This window comes from Podarcis liolepis, assembly GCF_965112155.1.
Source record: "Podarcis liolepis genome assembly, chromosome: 11".
NCBI lineage: Eukaryota > Metazoa > Chordata > Lepidosauria > Squamata > Lacertidae > Podarcis > Podarcis liolepis.
In genome coordinates, this window is record NC_139565.1 from 62,608,907 (window position 1) to 62,627,035 (window position 18,129).

At 46.6% G+C, this 18,129-nt stretch overlaps 1 protein-coding gene across 8 annotated transcripts in view; it reads right to left on the reverse strand.

Annotated features, from left to right (window-relative positions):
- Nucleotides 1-1,175: 1,175 nt before the first annotated feature.
- KIF24 (kinesin family member 24) overlaps nt 1,176-18,129 on the reverse strand; it is a 34,348-nt gene continuing 17,394 nt past the window's right edge. For all 8 annotated transcript variants that reach the window (XM_083465702.1, XM_083465699.1, XM_083465706.1 and 5 more), the window contains 8 exons: nt 16,213-16,300; nt 12,917-13,038; nt 11,651-11,756; nt 10,285-10,356; nt 9,493-9,602; nt 4,233-6,560; nt 3,613-3,706; nt 1,176-3,341 (listed from right to left, as the gene is read on the reverse strand). In XM_083465702.1, the coding sequence (XP_083321828.1) occupies nt 3,201-3,341; nt 3,613-3,706; nt 4,233-6,560; nt 9,493-9,602; nt 10,285-10,356; nt 11,651-11,756; nt 12,917-13,038; nt 16,213-16,300 (3,061 nt within the window). In that variant the 3' untranslated portion in view covers nt 1,176-3,200. The remainder of the gene's footprint in view (nt 3,342-3,612; nt 3,707-4,232; nt 6,561-9,492; nt 9,603-10,284; nt 10,357-11,650; nt 11,757-12,916; nt 13,039-16,212; nt 16,301-18,129) is intronic.

Consider the following 18,129-nt stretch of genomic DNA (forward strand, 5'->3'; position numbering starts at 1 on the left):
GAAAAGAAACGGAATGAATCTTTAATGGTTATAAATCTCTGATAGCTCTAAAACATCTTGTGTCTTGAGTTTGAGCTTTGGAAAAACGTTTCCAACTCTCCAGCGAACATCCCTGCAGTAATCTCTCTCTGCCCCCCCCCCGCAGGTCACTACATAGACTTCAGCAAGTACAGTATGAAAACACTTTCAGCAACCTGGATCTTGGGGCCTGTCCCACATAACTGGGGCAACACCTCACTACCAAAGTTTTTCAATACCTGATTTGAGTTCAGTTAGGAGCCATTGATCTCGGTAGAAGCTGCCATCTCCAATACCATAAGGGATAATGGAAACAATAGTAGAATTTATCTGTGGAGCTCATAATTCAATATGGGGACATGCTGTGTTGTCAGTGACCCAAACAGCAGTGACTCTGTGATTAGAATGTTGGAATTGGTTTTAGATGTATCAAGTCACTTTGAACAGAAAAGGAACTGTATCTCATGCATAAATTACCACCCCCAGGTATAGGTGGTGAGATCTGATAGTAAAGCCCTGATAGTGTGTCTGAATTTTTACTGTAAACAAGCGCTCGATGGATGAATCTGGAGCAGAGCCCTATGGCTGACCATGTTTTTACACCTGAGTTATAATGTAAACCTATCGCTTTCCTAATGACAGCAGCTTGGCTCTGGCTTTTCAAGGGAGGGAGCGAACAGCTTTGACAGGAGACGCTTCATTACTAAATGAGACACTGAAGGAAGAATGCTGCAACAGAATTTGACGTGCAGGTTTTGGCGGCAGAACCAAAGCAAGTTGCTGCTGATCAAGTGCTCTGTCTGCATCTGTAAACTTAAAGAGTCATGTGTGGATCCTGCAGCCACCAACTGCTGCAATGGTCAGAGCACAGGGAAATGTGATTTGCTGCACTGTGTGTACTGGCAGAAAAGCCTTTCTACCATTTCCTCCCTTGAGGGAGACCTCTGCTGCTGGACAATTTACTTGAGTTGCGATCAGGATGTTGTCAGCCTCTCATATCTGCAGCCAAAAGCAGCTACTGATCCTGTTGCACATCAGTGTTTGTTTCTGAGCAGCACTATTTAGCACTTCTCCCGTGCTGTGAATTACTTTTGCATTCAAACCAAATTACATTTATCAGAATACTGAACTTGACACAATTTAGACTTCTGTGCAAGTTTTGCTCAATTATCTTTTTACTTCAATTAAAAATTCAGTATAAAAGCAACATGCATAATATTCATTCTAAGTGAATTCACTTTAACCTACTGACTCTTAAAACAAAGAACTCTTAGAAACACGTCCATGTATTGTAGTACACAGCTCTCGTGTAATGCCACTCAGCTAGATTCTCGACCATTTTACTAATTGGTTAAGTTGTACCTGAAAAGCAGGAACCGTGTCCCTGCTGGGTTTATACCTGCCAAGGAACGTACCTGCACCAGGACTTAATGTGCACATGATTTCCTTTAGCAGTGGGAAAGGTCAGTCAAAGAGCTGCTTTTGCTGCTCTGAATGTGACTTGGTTAGTGGGTGCTTGCTATGTGGGAAAGGAAATGACCAACGTTGCTGTAAGGACAGTGCTGTGACCCCTTAACTGTTGTGTTGAAGTCACAAAGGTCAAGCCAGAACGGGGCGAGATGAGGTTGTGGCATCTATCGGCATGTGAATGCTGATGCTATTCTTGTGAAATAAGGGTACGCATGTAGTCTGGAGGCACCACAAAAGTGGAAAATATTGCTGCCTGACTGCTAAGCTTCCAACTTCAATGAACCTTGGGGTAGAACAACCCTGTTATGGATACAAAGCCCATCTTTCATAAGCGATGGGCTTGACAGAGTAAATCTCAACTCCTGACTATGCTGTCTCCCTGACGCATGGAAAGAAACAAATTAAGAGCAGCTATCGTGATGTGCAGCACTGTGTTCTCCAAGAAGGACAAGGTTTTAAAGGATACTGCCTTTGCTGCCCTATGCTCTTGTTGGGGGTTTCAAAACTTCCAGTTATCACTTTCTGTGAATCCTCACCATCTCTCCACCATCTTGGAAAAGCCTCATTCACAAGATGGACTAGTATGCTGCAAAGCTATTGTCCATAATGCTTGCATCCTCTTTGGGGCTGCTGCCATAAAGCAAGTATTCACCTATTTTTGTACAAGTTGGATTGAGTTCTGTTCGTTCAGACTAGTGTTGACGGCTTGATAAAAGTGGCTTGGTTCTGTCAAAAGTTCCTGCTTAGAAATCCTGCCTAGCAAGACAAGAGAGCACCAATTTCACAGAGCTGTTAGGCACATTATGTTTACGACAGTCATGCAAAGGCTTCAGGCACCATGTCACCCTGCCTTCCCACTTGCAGTCTGACGCTTGCTTCTTCTAACCCATCTTCACAAAGCTCCTGAAGGTCATGTGTGGAGCAAAGTGATGCCCACCCAGGCTTGACTGAAATCAGCTGTTGTTATTTAATTTAGTGCCTGCCCTTCACACTAAGGTCCCAGAATAGGTCACAACAATATAAAATACAACATCAAAAACAGTTTTAAAGCTTACAGTCAAAAAAGACAACCGTAAAAGAAAGTGAATCCTGAAAATAAAATGCAATTTTAAAAAGGAAGGGCAAATCTGAAAATAAACCATTTTAGTTAGTGTGGAAGCACCTGATGAGCAGATCGCCAAGGCACAAGTGTAGAATGCTTGGTAAATATGGCTGAGGGGAGAAGAGAGGGATAACTACAAGAATGTGAACTCTGTGTCTCTGATCTGTAATGCTGATAAGCAGGTCCACCGGCTCTCTTGATACTTAGCTGCCAAAGCAGCCTAGCCATATTGGGCTTTGGTAGTAACTAGTACCTCTTTTTCAAAGGCTACACTGCCTGAGAACAGGACTAGTTCTGATTGCCCATCTGGCTGGGTTTTCTATTGTTTTTTGTCAGTACGCAAAACTGCCATAAATGTAAAGTTGCCTGAGTGATGGCAGGAGAAAAGGATCACTTTATCCACTTCTCAAAGTCTTGCCACAGTGGTCAAGTATTTAGATGAATGGCAGAGCACACAATCTGGACTTCCGCTGAGTTTATGCTGCTAAAGTTAAGCCTTAAGTCTTCAAGCACATGCCACATAGAAGACCCAAACTTTTGGAAGTCCTCACTGTCTTGAGCTGCTGGTCGCTGAAGGTCAAATGCCTCAGCACAGTCCTCACCCATGCTGCTATTTCATAGGGAAGTCGTCTGGCGCCGTCCCACTTGCAGGAGCAGCTAGAATAGGCTGCAGCTGGCTTCGCAATCTTTGGATGCATTTGGATTTCAGCGCCAGGATTTCATCTAGCTGCGCCACAAAGTCCTCAAAATCCTAGCAGAGGGAAAGCGGAAGCCAGTAAGGAATAAGGATGGGTGTGTTAAAGATCATGAACTCTACAAGTGAAGGGGTTTTTTTAGACTCAGAGTTGCAAGTTGCTTGCCCTGTATTTTTCAGTGTTTGCTGAAGGGGCTCACCTTCACAACCCCAGCGGACGGCACACAGTATGCAGCGCCTGCATCTCCAAACAACAAGAGATGATCCACGGAGAAATAAGCACGGCTGGGGGGGGGGGCACTTTAAAGAATATTCAAACACGACTCACCAGCTCTGACATCTTACTGATCAAGCCCTCTTCCTGGAAACGTAGGGCTGCCATTTCATCCAGCTGTTCCTGATGGATTTGGAGCACAAACTGCCTATTGGGCACAATTAAAAATAAAAACCCTGGTAATAAAATCCTCAGTGTTGACTCGCTGCAACTGTCAACTCTCAGATTTGGCCTGCGAAAGCTAAACCAGCTCGCCAGGCCCATTCTGGAGCCATCCTGACAAACCTTTTTCTGGAAAAGGGGAAAGCTGAGGATAGACAGTATGTAGCCTTTATTTAGTGTTTGAGCATTCAGTGCACATCACTCCCATTCTCAGTAATTCTGACAGCCACCCAGAGTCTAATTGTCCCTATACTGCAAATGACAGGTTGAGAGACCATGGTTTGCCTAATGCTGCCTGCAAGGTTTGAAGTGGGAACTTCTCCACAGCTCACTCATATTTTCATAGTTGTTGCACTAGAAACACGGGGTTGTTGCTACAGAAATGGCCGTGGGTTTTGCTCTCTGCAAAGGACGTAGCCCTCTGATCTACCCAGTGGCTAAGATGTTTTTCTACCAGCTGCCAACCATTGTAAATGGGGAGTGGGGTGGGGGATAGAATCCAGAAAACTCACCTTCCTAAAGCTTCCTTATACTGGAGTGAGCTTGGAGATAAATCCTGTGGGCTAGAAGAATTCAATGTGTTCTTGGAAGACCTGGTGTTCACCTCCTTGGAGACAACCCCTGAATCCTGTTCTGCATCGTCTGAAGGTGTGTGCATAAACACATTCTGAGAAAAGTCGTTCTTAAGAAGCCCCATTTCGTCACTGCTGAACGTCAATTTGAATGCTTCCTGCAAATGGCCAAGTTCCAGTTTCCCAAATGCCAAGCTGGGCTGCGGTGTGATGCTCTCCCCAGCGAATTCCTTCTTCCCTAAATCATTAGAGATGGAGAGTGCCTTTGAAATGGAGGTTTTCTTCCCTGTATCGGTATGTTTGAGCTGTGTCATGGACTTGGAGCCATCCTCTTCCCCCAGGCTGAATTGCCCTGAACAGCTCAACGAGGCAATCATGGTTGCTTCGGTGTCTGCATCATACTGTGGGCTGGTCACATACTCACTGACCTGCAGGTTACTAAGGAGCAGGGTGCCCCCGCTGTCTCTGTGTGGGGAGAGGAGATCCACCAGGCCTCCATCTCTGGGCGAGTATCCACAAATACAACCATACAGTTCACTCAAGCCCAAGGGAGAAGAAACCTTTGGGCTCTGACAAGGCTGCGAAAGCCACTCAGTCTTGGCTTGCGGCGAAAGCACCAAGCCAACATTTCTCCTCCAATTACCTGTTTCATATAGCCTGGGCGCAGGGGATGCTTTTTCCCCATGAGGGTGCCTGGTGCCCTCATCCAGTCTCTTTCTGGGGCCAAAGGGTTTCTTTTCGACCATCTCCTCCTCCTGTGGAGCCTTTCCTTGCTGCTGGTGGGAAGGGTTGTCTTCTGGACTGCGTGTTGTCAAAGCGTTGAGAAGGGTTACAGCCAAAGGGGTCATCTCTCTAGCAGCAACATCCACTGAAAAATCCAGAGTCCCAGAAAGGCCTGTTCCTGTTTGGAGATGCTGTTTTCCTGTGGTTCCTGAAAAAGGACCGTCTTTCCCTTTGAAAGAGTCTTCCATCAAGCCGCCTACATCACAGCTTGGGGATCCCAAGGTATGGGCCAAAGGTGGGCTTTGCATTGCCTTTTCTGGCCCAGGGAATTGTTCGTCAGGGCAGCTTAGAGGTAGATCTGTGCACCTGAGCTCTTTTTGCCCCAGAAGCGATTCTTCGGTGCTTAGCCTGTCGCACACAGTGTTGTCTTGCGAGCAGTAAGGCTTCTCTGGCACGTCATTCTTTGGAGAATTGCCTGCCGAGGTGTCCTCTGTGCTCCAGTCCAGCAGACTGCTGTTGCCTTCCTCGCAGCTCATGCAGGCCTCCTCCGCCCCCGACAAGGCTGTGCCTTTACTCTCAAGCTCGCACGGTTTGAAAAGCAGGTCTTGCCCGCCCTGGACTTCCTGCCCTTCAGCGCATTCTCTCTGATGAAGGAAAAACGAACCCCCCTGGCTGCATTCCTTTCCGGCTTCTGCTTCTGGCTTCCTCCGGCTGGGACCGACAGAGAAGGAATCCTCGCTGAAGTCGCTGTCCTCCAGGTCCTCCAGCTGCATCGTCTCGTCACGGCACTGGGGAGGAGATGCCAGAGCCTGGCAAGGGGGCTCCTGCTTCACCCGGATCTCCTGAGGCATGTACTGGGCCAAGAACTTCTCCAGGGGTTGGTAGTTCAGCTTCTGCTGCAGAATAGGAGGCTGCTGGAACTGCTGGTGGTAAAGGCGGAGGTGCTGCTCCCGGTCTTTCTGGTGGGGCGGGAGCCGTGTCCATGCTGCAGTGCACTGCTCTGCAAACACTCTCCCACCGTCCTCCGTGCGGAAGGATGGTTGGTCCGTGTCAGCAAGGGAAAAATCAGCTCTGGAAATGAGCTGTTTCTGCACAGGTTGGGCTTTCAGGCCCTTGGCTCGAGGTCTGTCTGCTTGGCCGCTTTCTCTCCTGGACCCAAAGTCCTTCCCAACGAGGCTGTTCCCAGGATGCAGCAGTGAGTCTTCCGTTGTCTTTTTGGCTGCTGGTCCTGCCCTCGGAACGCCTTTAACGGGGCTGGTGCGGCCGAGCCACAGGGCACCAAAATGACCTTTGCGGGCCTGTCCTTTCGGGGTGGAAGAGAAAGGAGGGTGCAGCGGGTGAAACCCCAAAGGTGAAGCCTTCGCCTTGGAAGCTGTAGGTGTTGGGGGCTGCTGCAACCCCAGCTTCACTTTCTTAGGAGAGCTCTTTTCCCCGCCTTGCACGCAAAGAGAACTCTGAATGCGTTTGGGAGATACGCTGCCTGGCGTTCGCCGTCGCTGTGCAACAGGTGTACAAAATTTCATCCCTCTCTTCAACTCTTTCACCCTAGGAATGAAAAGATGGACATTAGGGAAAGAAAGGCTTTCAAGCCCAGATTTTATTACCACATAACGCCTAGAGTGTCTCTAGTATTTACAAATGTTCAGGGCCCTTCCGATACATTATCTCCTTGCAGGCCTTACAGCAACCATGCAATAAAGATCACAGCCCTCTCAACACAGCCACTTGTTCAGTTCTGAACTGGAGGTTCCCCAATTTGTAGTGGAGCCCATTAGCCACAGTACCAGATGAGCTCTTTCTGTGGGCAGTTTTAAGGAATACTTATCCTGCTGCAGTTCCATCAGAACCAATGGCTCCACATTGGCAGGAGGGATTTCCACAAATCTTTCAGATCAAGATACACAAAGGTGGAACCCAAATGCCCTTATTTAGTTTCTGCCCGATTTCTTCATCCGCTTATGAAACACATCTTCCGAGTTTCTTTCTTAGGGAGCTCTTCACAGGACAGAGAAAGAGTAGTGGGACCCGATATGGGGTAGAAGGGGGGATACTTTGCCAGGGGCTGGGGGGTCTAGTCAGTGGGAGAGGGTCTCTTTGGTGGCAAGTCAGGGGGACAGGACAGAAATGAGAGATAAGTTAGCAGTTGTGCTTGAGGATATTGATGCAAGCTTTATTCCCTTCATTTGTGTCCATTTCAGGTCTTCAGATCTTGTAAGATCTGAGGCTGAGCAGAAACAGCAATCTTAATCTATACTGGTCCAGGCCCTCTGCTAGAGCAGGTCAAAAGCACATAGGAGAGGATTTCCATAGGTTTTGGGGTGAGGTAAAGTCACCCCTAATTGGACTCCTACACATTGGGGCTTGCAGGGTAAATGGAGATGTTGTCTTTGGTTGGGGCACAGATGCAGAGAGGAGGTAACAAGACTGACTCGCTAGGCACTTTCCACCTCGCTCCTGTCAAAAGTTATATAAGGGAGAATCTGCATATGCTTTGGGAAAATAGGAATCTGGGTGTGTGGTGAAGTTGTTTTAAAAAATAAACACTGCTTCCCTCTGTTCCCAACTCTTCACTTGCCCTGAATATTGCCTCTCTTTGGGTCCTTTTGCTTCCTTCCCAGGTTCCAGTTCCCAGTTTTTGCTATGTGTTCCAAAGCCCTCTTAATTCACCAACCAACTCTTCTCTTTAAAATTCTTCAAGATCTAAGCTGCAGCAAAGCTTTTCCTGAATTCACCCAATTCTACTGCCACTAGATCCCCACTGCTGACTGCACCTCATGTAAACCAGCCCCTTGCTACAGATTGTATCACTTCATTTTTTTTGGGGGGGGGGGTTGTCTTCTTTCTTTGGTGATCACTCGTAGCCGAGTAAGATGGTTTTCCATGAAAACAGTCTAAACAGTGAGTCCGTAAGTGACTGTGGAGGCCAGTGATCACAGTGAGGGTTTGCCAAACATGCCTTCCTCTTAGCACGTTCCTCCTTTTCATCCTGAGTTCGTGCTTCTTCAAAGTCCACAACACCTTTGGTAAAGGCTGTTCTCCAGTTGGAGCGCTCACAGGCCAGTGTTTCCCAATTATCAGTGTTTATGTTACATTTTTTTAGATTTGCCTTGGGAACATCTTTAAACTTATTTTGTTGTCCACTGGTATTTCACTTTCTATTCTTAAGTTGGGAATAGAGTAGTTGCTTTGGAAGACAATAATCAGGCATCCAAACAACATGATCTGTCCAACAAAGCTGATGTTGAAGAATCATTGCTTCAACACTGGTGATCTTTGCTTCTTCCAGTACACTGACATTTGTTCGCCCGTCTTCCCAAATGATGTGTAAAATTTTTCAGAGACACTGTTGATGGAATCTTTCAAGGAGTTAAAGATGGCCTTTATAAGTGGTCCATGTTTCACTAGCATATCGTAAGGTTGGTAGTACAATAGCTTTGTAAACAAGCATTTTGGTTTCCCTGCGAATGTCCCCGTCCTCAAACACTCTGCACTTCAATCGGGAGAAAGCTGCACTAGCAGAGCTCAGGCGATGCTGGATTTTGGATCAATGTCAGCCGTTGTGGAAATATAACTGCCCAGGTAGGTAAAGTGGTTGACATTTTCTAACGTTACACCATTAAGTTGGATTTGTGTTTCTTTGTATAGCAACCAGCACACTGTCTTTTGTCAAGATAGGATTCTTCAGCTTTGCCCTCGCTGACACCCATTGCCAGTCTTGGGGGGGAGGGGAGAGCAGGACGTAGACCTAGACAAGCATCCCCAATAGAATAGTGCCATTCAAGTAGGAACTCTGGAAGATTTCTAATAAGTTATAGCTGGGAGGAATGGTGGGGTGCAAATTTAAACAAATGCATATACATTTATAACTATCTGTTAAAATCTCAAGAAATGTCTTTTCACTTGCTTCTTGCAATGGACCAAGCCACAGTTAAGCAAGTTAATTTGGCTAGAAATATTCACTCCACCAGTCATTTTGATCCACTAGCTAAATATAGATTCTAGCATCTAAAACAAGTTCAAGAGACCAATAAATATCTGAGCTGCATTTTTGTTTATGTTTCTGGATGGCAGCCCAGCTTTACAGGAGTCTTTATCACTGTGCGATTCTTGGTAATTTCAGTGAAGCTTGCAGTGTAAAAAGTTCCCGATGGAATGTGCCATTCGTCTTGTTTCCCATAAAGAAAAGAAGCTGCCAGCGTAGCTCAGATCATGAACCAAGGCTGCTCCTCAGTTTAAACCCTGGATTGATGGTAAGGCCAGCAGCTCATTCCTTGGAACTGGAGGGACGGAAGAGCTCAATCTTCAACCCACGCTTGACAAGAAGTGACAGTTAAAGATAGGAACCAGCAACACATCACCTTATAAGTGAAGCTAGGCAACAAAAGGTAGTATTTGCCTCACAACTGCACAATTTGGAATCTCACAGGGCCCAGGAGTGATTGCAGTGAGTCCATTTTGGTTCAGTGCCACCACTTACCTGTCTGCATAGCGCAAGGTGTTTAAGGTGTGCTCAGTCGCAATGTGGCTGGGGGAGACATTGGCTATCATGCAGGTCTTGGAATTGCCAACAAAAGAATCCTTCAGGACCTTGAAGGGAGAGGGACGGAAGGCACATCTTAAAGCGCTTTAGCCCAAACACATTTTCAAAGATTGTTGTTACCCACTCTGAACTAAATAAAACGGAACTAAATAAACAATGGTAACTGCTTTTCAAAAGTTTATATGCTTACATCCCACCCTTCCTCCAAGGACCTCAAGGTAGCGTACATTTATCTCCCTTTCCCATATTATTCTCACAGCAACCCTGGGAGGTTGGCTAGGCTGAGAGAACGTGCCATGAAGGGCACCTGAGTCTTAGCCTGATATGTACACTACTCCTGACCTCAACAGGATGCCTGGGATGCAAGCCAGCCAATCCAAGGTTTCCTCCCGCCATGGAAGTCCAAACTTTCTTGGGAAAACAGTTTAGATGGAATTTATTCCAGATATCCAAGGAAACCATATTGTATTTTGCAACTGTGGGGATCTGAGATTCTGTCAGGGAATGTACAGCATCCTCACAAAACTACAATTCCCAGAGCTCACTGAGGAGGAAAAAGCCATTTGAGAGCTTAAAAACAAAGCAAGTTTAGAGCACAGAATGGTGCTGTTTTCCTGTAACTTGAACCCATTCGTTAACGTTGCTTTTCTTCCCATCGGCAAACCCTGAAGTAACGCTCGTTTAAAGCAGCCTTTGGGGAAAGTGTTCTGGTGTTGACCTGGGCCTTACCTGAGTGAGCTTGCTTTGCCTGAAGGGAGTGTGAGCATGTTCCTGATCCAGGGCGCGGATGCACTCTTTCAGCTAGAGAAAGACAACAACAGGTGGCCTCACACAGTGAGCGAGTATAAAAATGCCAGCACCCAGGGTTGTTTTTTCACAAGACCACACTTTGCTCTATAGCAGAGGCTCTCAAAGTACAGTCATACCTCGGGTTAAATATGCTTCAGGTTGAGCATTTTCAGATTACGCTCCGCGGCGACCCGGAAGTAACGGAGCACGTTACTCCCGGGTTTCGCGCTCACGCATGTGCAGACACTCAAAATGACATCTCATGCATGCGCGGAAGCGGCGAAACGCCACACGCACAGACACGTGTTACGTTCTACTCAGGATGCGGACGGGGCTCTGGAACGGATCCTGTTCGCATCCAGAGGTACCACTGTATTGGATGGGCCTTTGCAAGCAGAGGGATATTGTCGGTTCCTCCCTGGCTCTACTCAAGATTGCATTGCCTGGAGCAGGCATCAGAGTAGCAATCTTTAGGTTAGTCACCAGTGCTTGGGACCATGGAGCAACCATCTCTTGCTTTCCCCGGTGGTTTTTTTTGGGGGGGGCAGCTTATGTTATACGCCCATTGCCCCTAAAAACCAAGGGTAAGAAGGAAGGTTGCAAACTTCCTTTTTCCGTGTTACATGCCTAGAGAGTCTTTCCTTGGCACAAAAAAGCCCACGAATACAGCATTTCAGGATTTCTGCTCTCTCTATAGACTATAGACCTCTGTTGGAATGAGGCCACTGCTTCATCTAGCCTAGTTTGGTCTCACTGACAGTGACTCTCCGAGGCAAAGGTTCCCCCCACCCACCTCCTCTTTCAGCAGGTTTATTTGCAGCTTCTAGGGCAAGACCCGGTTCATAATCAGGTTCTGAGTCTTCTTAGACGGTTCAGGATTGGTCCTTTTGACTATGCAATGCAGCCAATGAGATTTGGTAAAGTGATAACACATTCTGAAGCCAAATCAACGTTAGGGCAATGCATTCTGTCCTCATTCTGGCACCACCTGTCTTATAAAAAAGGGAGAGAGAAAGTACCCAGCAGAAGCAAAGAGCATCACTACTTTATGTCCACGGTGGAGGATTTTTGCAAGCCGAAAACCGGATGTGAAGTTAGTGAGGGCCCGCTGTGGCTCAATCTTAATCGTCCCTTATTCCTGCACCAGCATCCAGATCTGGTACTCTATTAAACACAAGCAGCCCTGCGCAGAGTTCTCATCCCAGAGAAAATTCCATCTTCTAAAAAATCACTGTCAAATATTAGGAACTGTATTGCAAACTGTATTCAAATAATCTCAGAAAAAGCACAATTCACAGCAACTTACAGCCAGAAGACTTTGATTTATTTCTGCACCTTCCATTTTCGTCTGCCGGTCAGAGTCCCTGGCATCCGCAGCTCTCTCGCTGCCAGCCAGGTCAATGAAGGAGATCCTGGAAAACCAAAATCATTTTAGCACAACCTTATCCATCTTTTAATTAATTACCGTATTTTTCGCTCCATAAAACGCACCTTTTCCCTCCTGAAAAGTAAGGGGAAATGTGTGTGTGTCTCTTATGGAGCGAATGCAGGCGGGAGGCTCTGCTCAGCGCTCCCTGAGTGTGTGTGTGTGGCTCTTGGGGGCTTTTCCCTGAGGAGGGAGAAGGGCAGCCCGTCAGTCCCTTCATGCAGCTCTTTAGAGGGAGCGCGGCTCTTGGGAGCTTTTCTGGGTGGTGGTGGAAGGGACTGACAGACTCCCCTTCTCCCTCCTCGGGGAAAAGCCCCCAAGAGCCGCACACATGCTCCACGCGGCTCATGAAACGGAGCGCTGAGCAGAGCCTGGGATTTTTTCCCCCTTGCATTCCCCCTCTAAAACCTAGGCGCGTCTTATGGAGCGAAAAATTTTGTGCTTCTTCCAGCAGGTCCAGAGTGAGGTTTTATCCTCAACACCTAGAGACGGGCTTGCTCGAAGCCATTTAAGCCAGCTTTTCCACCTTCACTGCTGCTGCCTTTGGGCCTCCCTCCTATTGTCACTTAGTGACAGCCATTCCATCAGACTACCTGAGCCATTTCCATCCCCAACCAGTCAACATAAGAATGGTAAGCCCTAAGTGGCTTACCTCCGGCAGTCAGCAGGCTCTACGGTATGGGACCAAACCTTTTCCATGTTCCATCTGTAGCTGGGGGGGGGGGGTGACTACTCAGGAGAACAGAGGTCTTCCTGATGGCTGAACTTAAATGATGGAATACCTTGCCCACCGATCTGCATTCTGCTCCCTTGTTGTTCCTTTTTTTTTTGGCCGGCTGGTTAAAACTTTCCTACTTCGACAAGGAAATTGTCTTGCTAGGCTTAGAAGTAGACCCTCACCTCAGAACGTTTATGTTGTTTTATTTCTTTTATGGGATTTTCATTCTTGTTGTAAACCACCTTAAGTGATGCAAGTACACTGGAGGGGTTAAGTGTACATTTTTTAAAAAGCTCTTCACCAGGAATTTTCTATGAGCAGAGTACATACACTCTCCACATGGTAGCTGCATTCTGAGAAGAGGCCTGCAAGACTCATTGCAAGGTCTTGGAGGCAGAATGGAACACTTCCAGCTCTTTACCACTCACCTTCCAAACACTCTGTTTGCTGGGTCCTTAATCTGAATCTGGATAATGGCATGGGAACGGGAGGAATCCGAGTTGACTCCAGTTGCCCCGGTACTGCGCTCTTTTCCTCCTTTCAGAATTACCTGGAATGAAGGAGGAGCAGAACTAAGACTAGGACTCCCCACATAAACCCCACAGTGAAACTGCATATGTACTAGTACAGTGGCACCTCGGGTTAAGAACTGAATTCGTTCTGTAGGTCCGTTCTCAACTTGAAACTGTTCTTAACCTGAGGCACCACTTTAACTAATGGGGCCTCCCACTGCCGCCACTGCGCGATTTCTGTTCTCATCCTGAAGCAAAGTTCTTAACCCGAGGTACTATTTCTGGGTTAGCGGAGTCTGTAACCTGAAGCATCTGTAACCCGAGGTACCACTGTACAGTCCAACCAGCCCCAGATGACTCAAGGGAGACCATGCCACTCATTTAGAGGGAGGCAAAACTCCAGCATCATTGGGCATTGGGGAACTTTATAGCCTTCACATTATATTAATTTGTCTTTTTCTACTGTAGGAACATCTACTTATGCCATCTTTTGTAAATTACTTTATTTTGCTTATTATCTGTTTGATTCTTACTCTTCTTTGTTTTGTTGTTTTGTTTTGTTATTCCATATTTGAGTTGTTTCATCTAGTGTTTTATGTTTTTACCTTTATATTAAAAAGCCCAATAAAAATTACTTTAAAAAAGAGAACTAGGAAATTCAATGTCCCTGCAACTTAAATGTCTGATGGCAGTTTGCTGGCAGGTAATTCACCCCCCTAAATATTTCCTTCCATCATCACCAGCATTGCCACAAAACCAGGAGGCAGATATTTAAGCCCAGCAACTTGTGGAGTCCTCATCTCTGCCACAAGGTCCTTTCATAGGGCCCATTTATCACTATCTGAAAAACTCATTGGAAATCCTACCCATGTGCAACAATCACTCACTGGAAATGAGCAAAGCAAAATGTATTTCGTTAAGGCTGGACATAAGCTGGACAGTTTCTCTTCTCACCCCCCTACCCGAAACTATACATTCCAAGCATGCCAAAGAATTTAGTGAGCCAGAAAGTGAAGAGACACACAATCAGTTCAGTGCACTAAGAAAGGCCAGCTTGCTCATCTGTCTCCATAGCCAACAGCAAAGAAAATACTGCCAAAGTAAACAGCTGGGCCACTGAGCCCATCACCTCCTGGCAAATAGAAGGGGAAGAAATGGAGGCAGTGAGAGATTTTACTTTCTTGGGCTCCATGATCACTGCAGATGGTGACAGCAGTCATGAAATTAAAAGACGCCTGCTTTTTGGGAGAAAAGCAATGACAAACCTAGACAGCATCTTAAAAAGCAGAGACATCACCTTGCCAACAAAGGTCCGTATAATTAAAGCTATGGTTTTCCCAGTAGTGATGTATGGAAGTGAGAGCTGGACCATAAAGAAGGCTGATCTCCGAAGAATGGATGCTTTTGAATTATGGTGCTGGAGGAGACTCTTGAGAGTCCCATGGACTGCAAGAAGATCCAACCTCTCCATTCTGAAGGAAATCAGCCCTGAGTGCTCACTGGCAGGACAGATCCTGAAGCCGAGGCTCCAATACTTTGGCCACCTCATGAGAAGAGAAGATTCCTTGGGAAAGACCCTGATGTTGGGAAAGATGGAGGGCACAAGGAGAAGAGGAAGACAGAGGACCAGATGGTTTGACAAAGTTCTCGAAGCTACGAACATGAGTTTGACCAAACTGCGGGAGCCAGTGGAAGACAGGAGTGCCTGGCGTGCTCTGGTCCAGGGGGTCACGAAGAATCGGACATGACTAAACAAAACAGCTGGGCAGGCGGGGGGAGGGGGATGCACAGCAATTTCAATTTCTGGTCAATAGAACCAAAGAAGGAATTGGTGCCAGGGCTGAGACCCTCAGTGTTAAAATTTTGCAATATCATTTCTACATCTATTGCAGTGCACAAAGTACTTTGAAGCTCCTATCAGCACAAAAATATTGGGGGGTGGGAGGAAGGAGAGAACAACTGCACTGTTTGAAAGCTGAAAGAACCAGTTGTGGAAGTTGCTCAGAAATGAAAACGGCTTGTTGTAAGTTCAAGGCAGGATGGGAGGCACTGCAGAACAGGATGGCCCAAGTAAGTAAATAAAATTCTCAGAACTCTTAACCCCAAAGCAGGGAAAGAAATTCTTTAACGTCATTAACTGGGCTCAGAGGTGATGAGGCCTATCTAAATCATATTTAACTTTTGTTTTGGTTCCTTCTAGTACGCCGTATGTTTTTCAAGGGAAATCCGTTTTTAAGAAAACCATGAGTCTTAAGAATCTAATGAGGGGAGAGAGAAGAAATAATCTAATGAGAGCCCAGGCATGTCCAGTATCTTCCTTAAGAAAACGCTTAATGAGAACAATTGGCCACATGCACTCAGTACACATCCTGAAACATCTAATGACCATTACGTGGGGCACAGTGGTATTTCCATGGTACCTGCACCCTCAAAGCTTAATAAAATGTGTACGTCTGGGTGGTCAGAATTACCGTATTTTTTGCACCATAACACTCACTTTTTTCCTCCTAGAAAGTAAGGGGAAATGTCTGTGCGTGTTATGGAGCGAATGCCTACGGGTGGTGGTGAGGATCTGCTGCAGTCGTGAGCAGAGGATCCATGGTTCCCCTTCCTTCCCTCCTCTGTGGCTCGCTTTGAAACAGCAAAGCGGGAGAAGAGCCGCTGAGTGGGGAGGAGAGAGGGACAGAGAGCCTGCTTCTTTAAAGGAGCAAAGTGGGAGGGGAGAGGAGAGGAGCCTTCTCCCCTTAAACCCCTCTTCTTCATTATTAGCAGCATCCTTCTCCACCCACCCCACGCGTGCTCCTTGTCCCTTGAGTGCTTTTCCTTCCCTCCCCACTTAAAACGTGGTTACAAAGCACGGATCCACATGGATCCTCAGGATTTTTGCACTGGGTCACCTCAAATTCACCATCAGATCACATAGCATGTCCATGGCTACATCTTGCACCAAAAAAATCACGCACCCACTGTTTCCTGGGGCCACAGTGGTGCAAAAACGTGGTTACAAAGCATGGATCCACATGGATCCTCAGGATTTTTGCATTGGGCTACTCCAAACTCACTGTCAGATCACATGTCTGTGGCCACAGAATGAACCACAAAAATCATATATCCACTGTTTCGTTTAGAATATTTTTTTTCTTGTTTTCCTCCTCTAAAAACTACGTGCGTGTTATGGTCGGGTGCGTATTATAGAGCGAAAAATACGGTACCTCTAGTAGCAGGCTGACAGTGTTCACTTGGACCTCACGCAGCCCGACTATTTGCACAATATGCTTACTGTCTTCCCTTGCAAAAAGCCTGGGGAGGAAACCACATAGATTAGTTGCAAAAGTGCTTGGGGAAAAGGTTCAACAAATGCCCATTTTTAATTTTCAAAACATGAAATTTACTTTTAACCCCCACTTCCAAATAGAGCCGATTACAATAAGCACCCATTAAATAATTCAATGCAACAACAATTAGAAAAACAACAGAGTCCAAGGAAGGGGCAGCGGAACAAAACTCAAACTACGGAAGACCATAATGCTAATTTTAACCATAAGCTGGCTCCTCAACAGTCACAGGATGGGTGCCATGTGAGTTCTCTTGGAAATCGTGTTTCAGAATCAAGCTGTCATTACAGGAAATACCCTATTCTAAAAATCTCTGACGGGGAGGGGCACAAGGAGCCTTGACTGATGTTTGGACAATGATCTCTGTAAACGGACAGGTTCATATGACAGAAGTCATTGTCCTGGGCACAGGACATTTGGATCAGGGATGGGGAACCTGTGGCTCTCCAGATGTTGCTGAACCCCAACTCTATCAATCCCAGGCACAATGGCCAATTGTCAGAAATTATGGGAGACATAAGCAGGTTCCCATCAATAACCTGGCCGTGATACTCCAAACTAGCTCCAGTTTCCAAGTAATCTTGAAAAGCGGAACCATGTTACCAAGTCCATCTCTTTCCAAGAAATGTTGCAACCATTGCACCAAGGTTGGTTAAAAGGTGCTTCATGCCACAGGCATCACTGTTCTATACACAATCAAAGAGAGCCAGTGCGGTGTAGTGATCAGTGTTGGACTTGGGAGTCCAGGGTTCAAATCCCCACTCAGCCATTAAGCTCCCTGGGTGACCCTAGGCCTGTCACTCACTTGCAGCCTGATCTACCCCACAGGGTTTCGTGGGGATAAAGCAGGGAGGAGGGGAACATCACCTTGAGCTCATTGAAGGAAAAGTGGGATATAAATGCAATCAGTCAAGGCTGGATCTAACTGCAGGCTTTGAACTTGTCCCTCCATGAGTGCAACGCCACCAGTCACAGGATGAATACTTCCTTCCTGGCCAGCTGAGGCACCCACCAGCAGCACCTCCACCTTGCCTGGGTGGAGCTTCCATTTATTAGCTCTCACCCAACCCCTGACTAACTCCAGAAACTTGGGGCATCCCCTGACACACTCAAATCAGACGAACACAAGAGCTGAGCGTCATCAGCATGCCGATAATTAAGATCCAAGCAAGATCGGACCAAAAGCCTATCTAGAGCAACATCCTGCTTCCTCAAGTGGCCTCAGCCAAAATTTATTGATGACCTCACTCACTGGTTGAAAAACATGACTAAAGAACAGGAGGACACACAGCACCTGATCCAGCAACCCTTATGTAGAAATGGATCCCACCATGAACAACAGAAGGTGAGGCTCCACAATTTCACATCCGCGTCTTCACCCAACCTTGCCAACAGTGGGATAGCACCAGCCGCCCTTGAAAGACACAGCCATTCACAGGAAATTGGTTTTATTTCAATGCACAGTCCACCCCATTCTGAAGCAGAATTGACAGCTGAAACTTCCCAGCGGGAGCTCCTCATTTCATTTCACACTTGAAATCGCAGGGGCAGCAGACACTGCTGAGTGTATCAGCTAGAACAATCAGGAGTGGGGGAATTAATTTATGTTGATATTTAAATTGTCATCTGCCTGTTGCAGGATTAATAACCCAGAGAGATGATGAAGTGTTTGCAGTCCTCCATCCCCACAGAGCCCCCACGAAACAGCGCTCTCGCCCCTCTCCGCTAGAAAGCACTCCCTGTGGCATGCAAACATCAACACATCCCTCAGGTCACCCTGTCAAAGGAAGGACA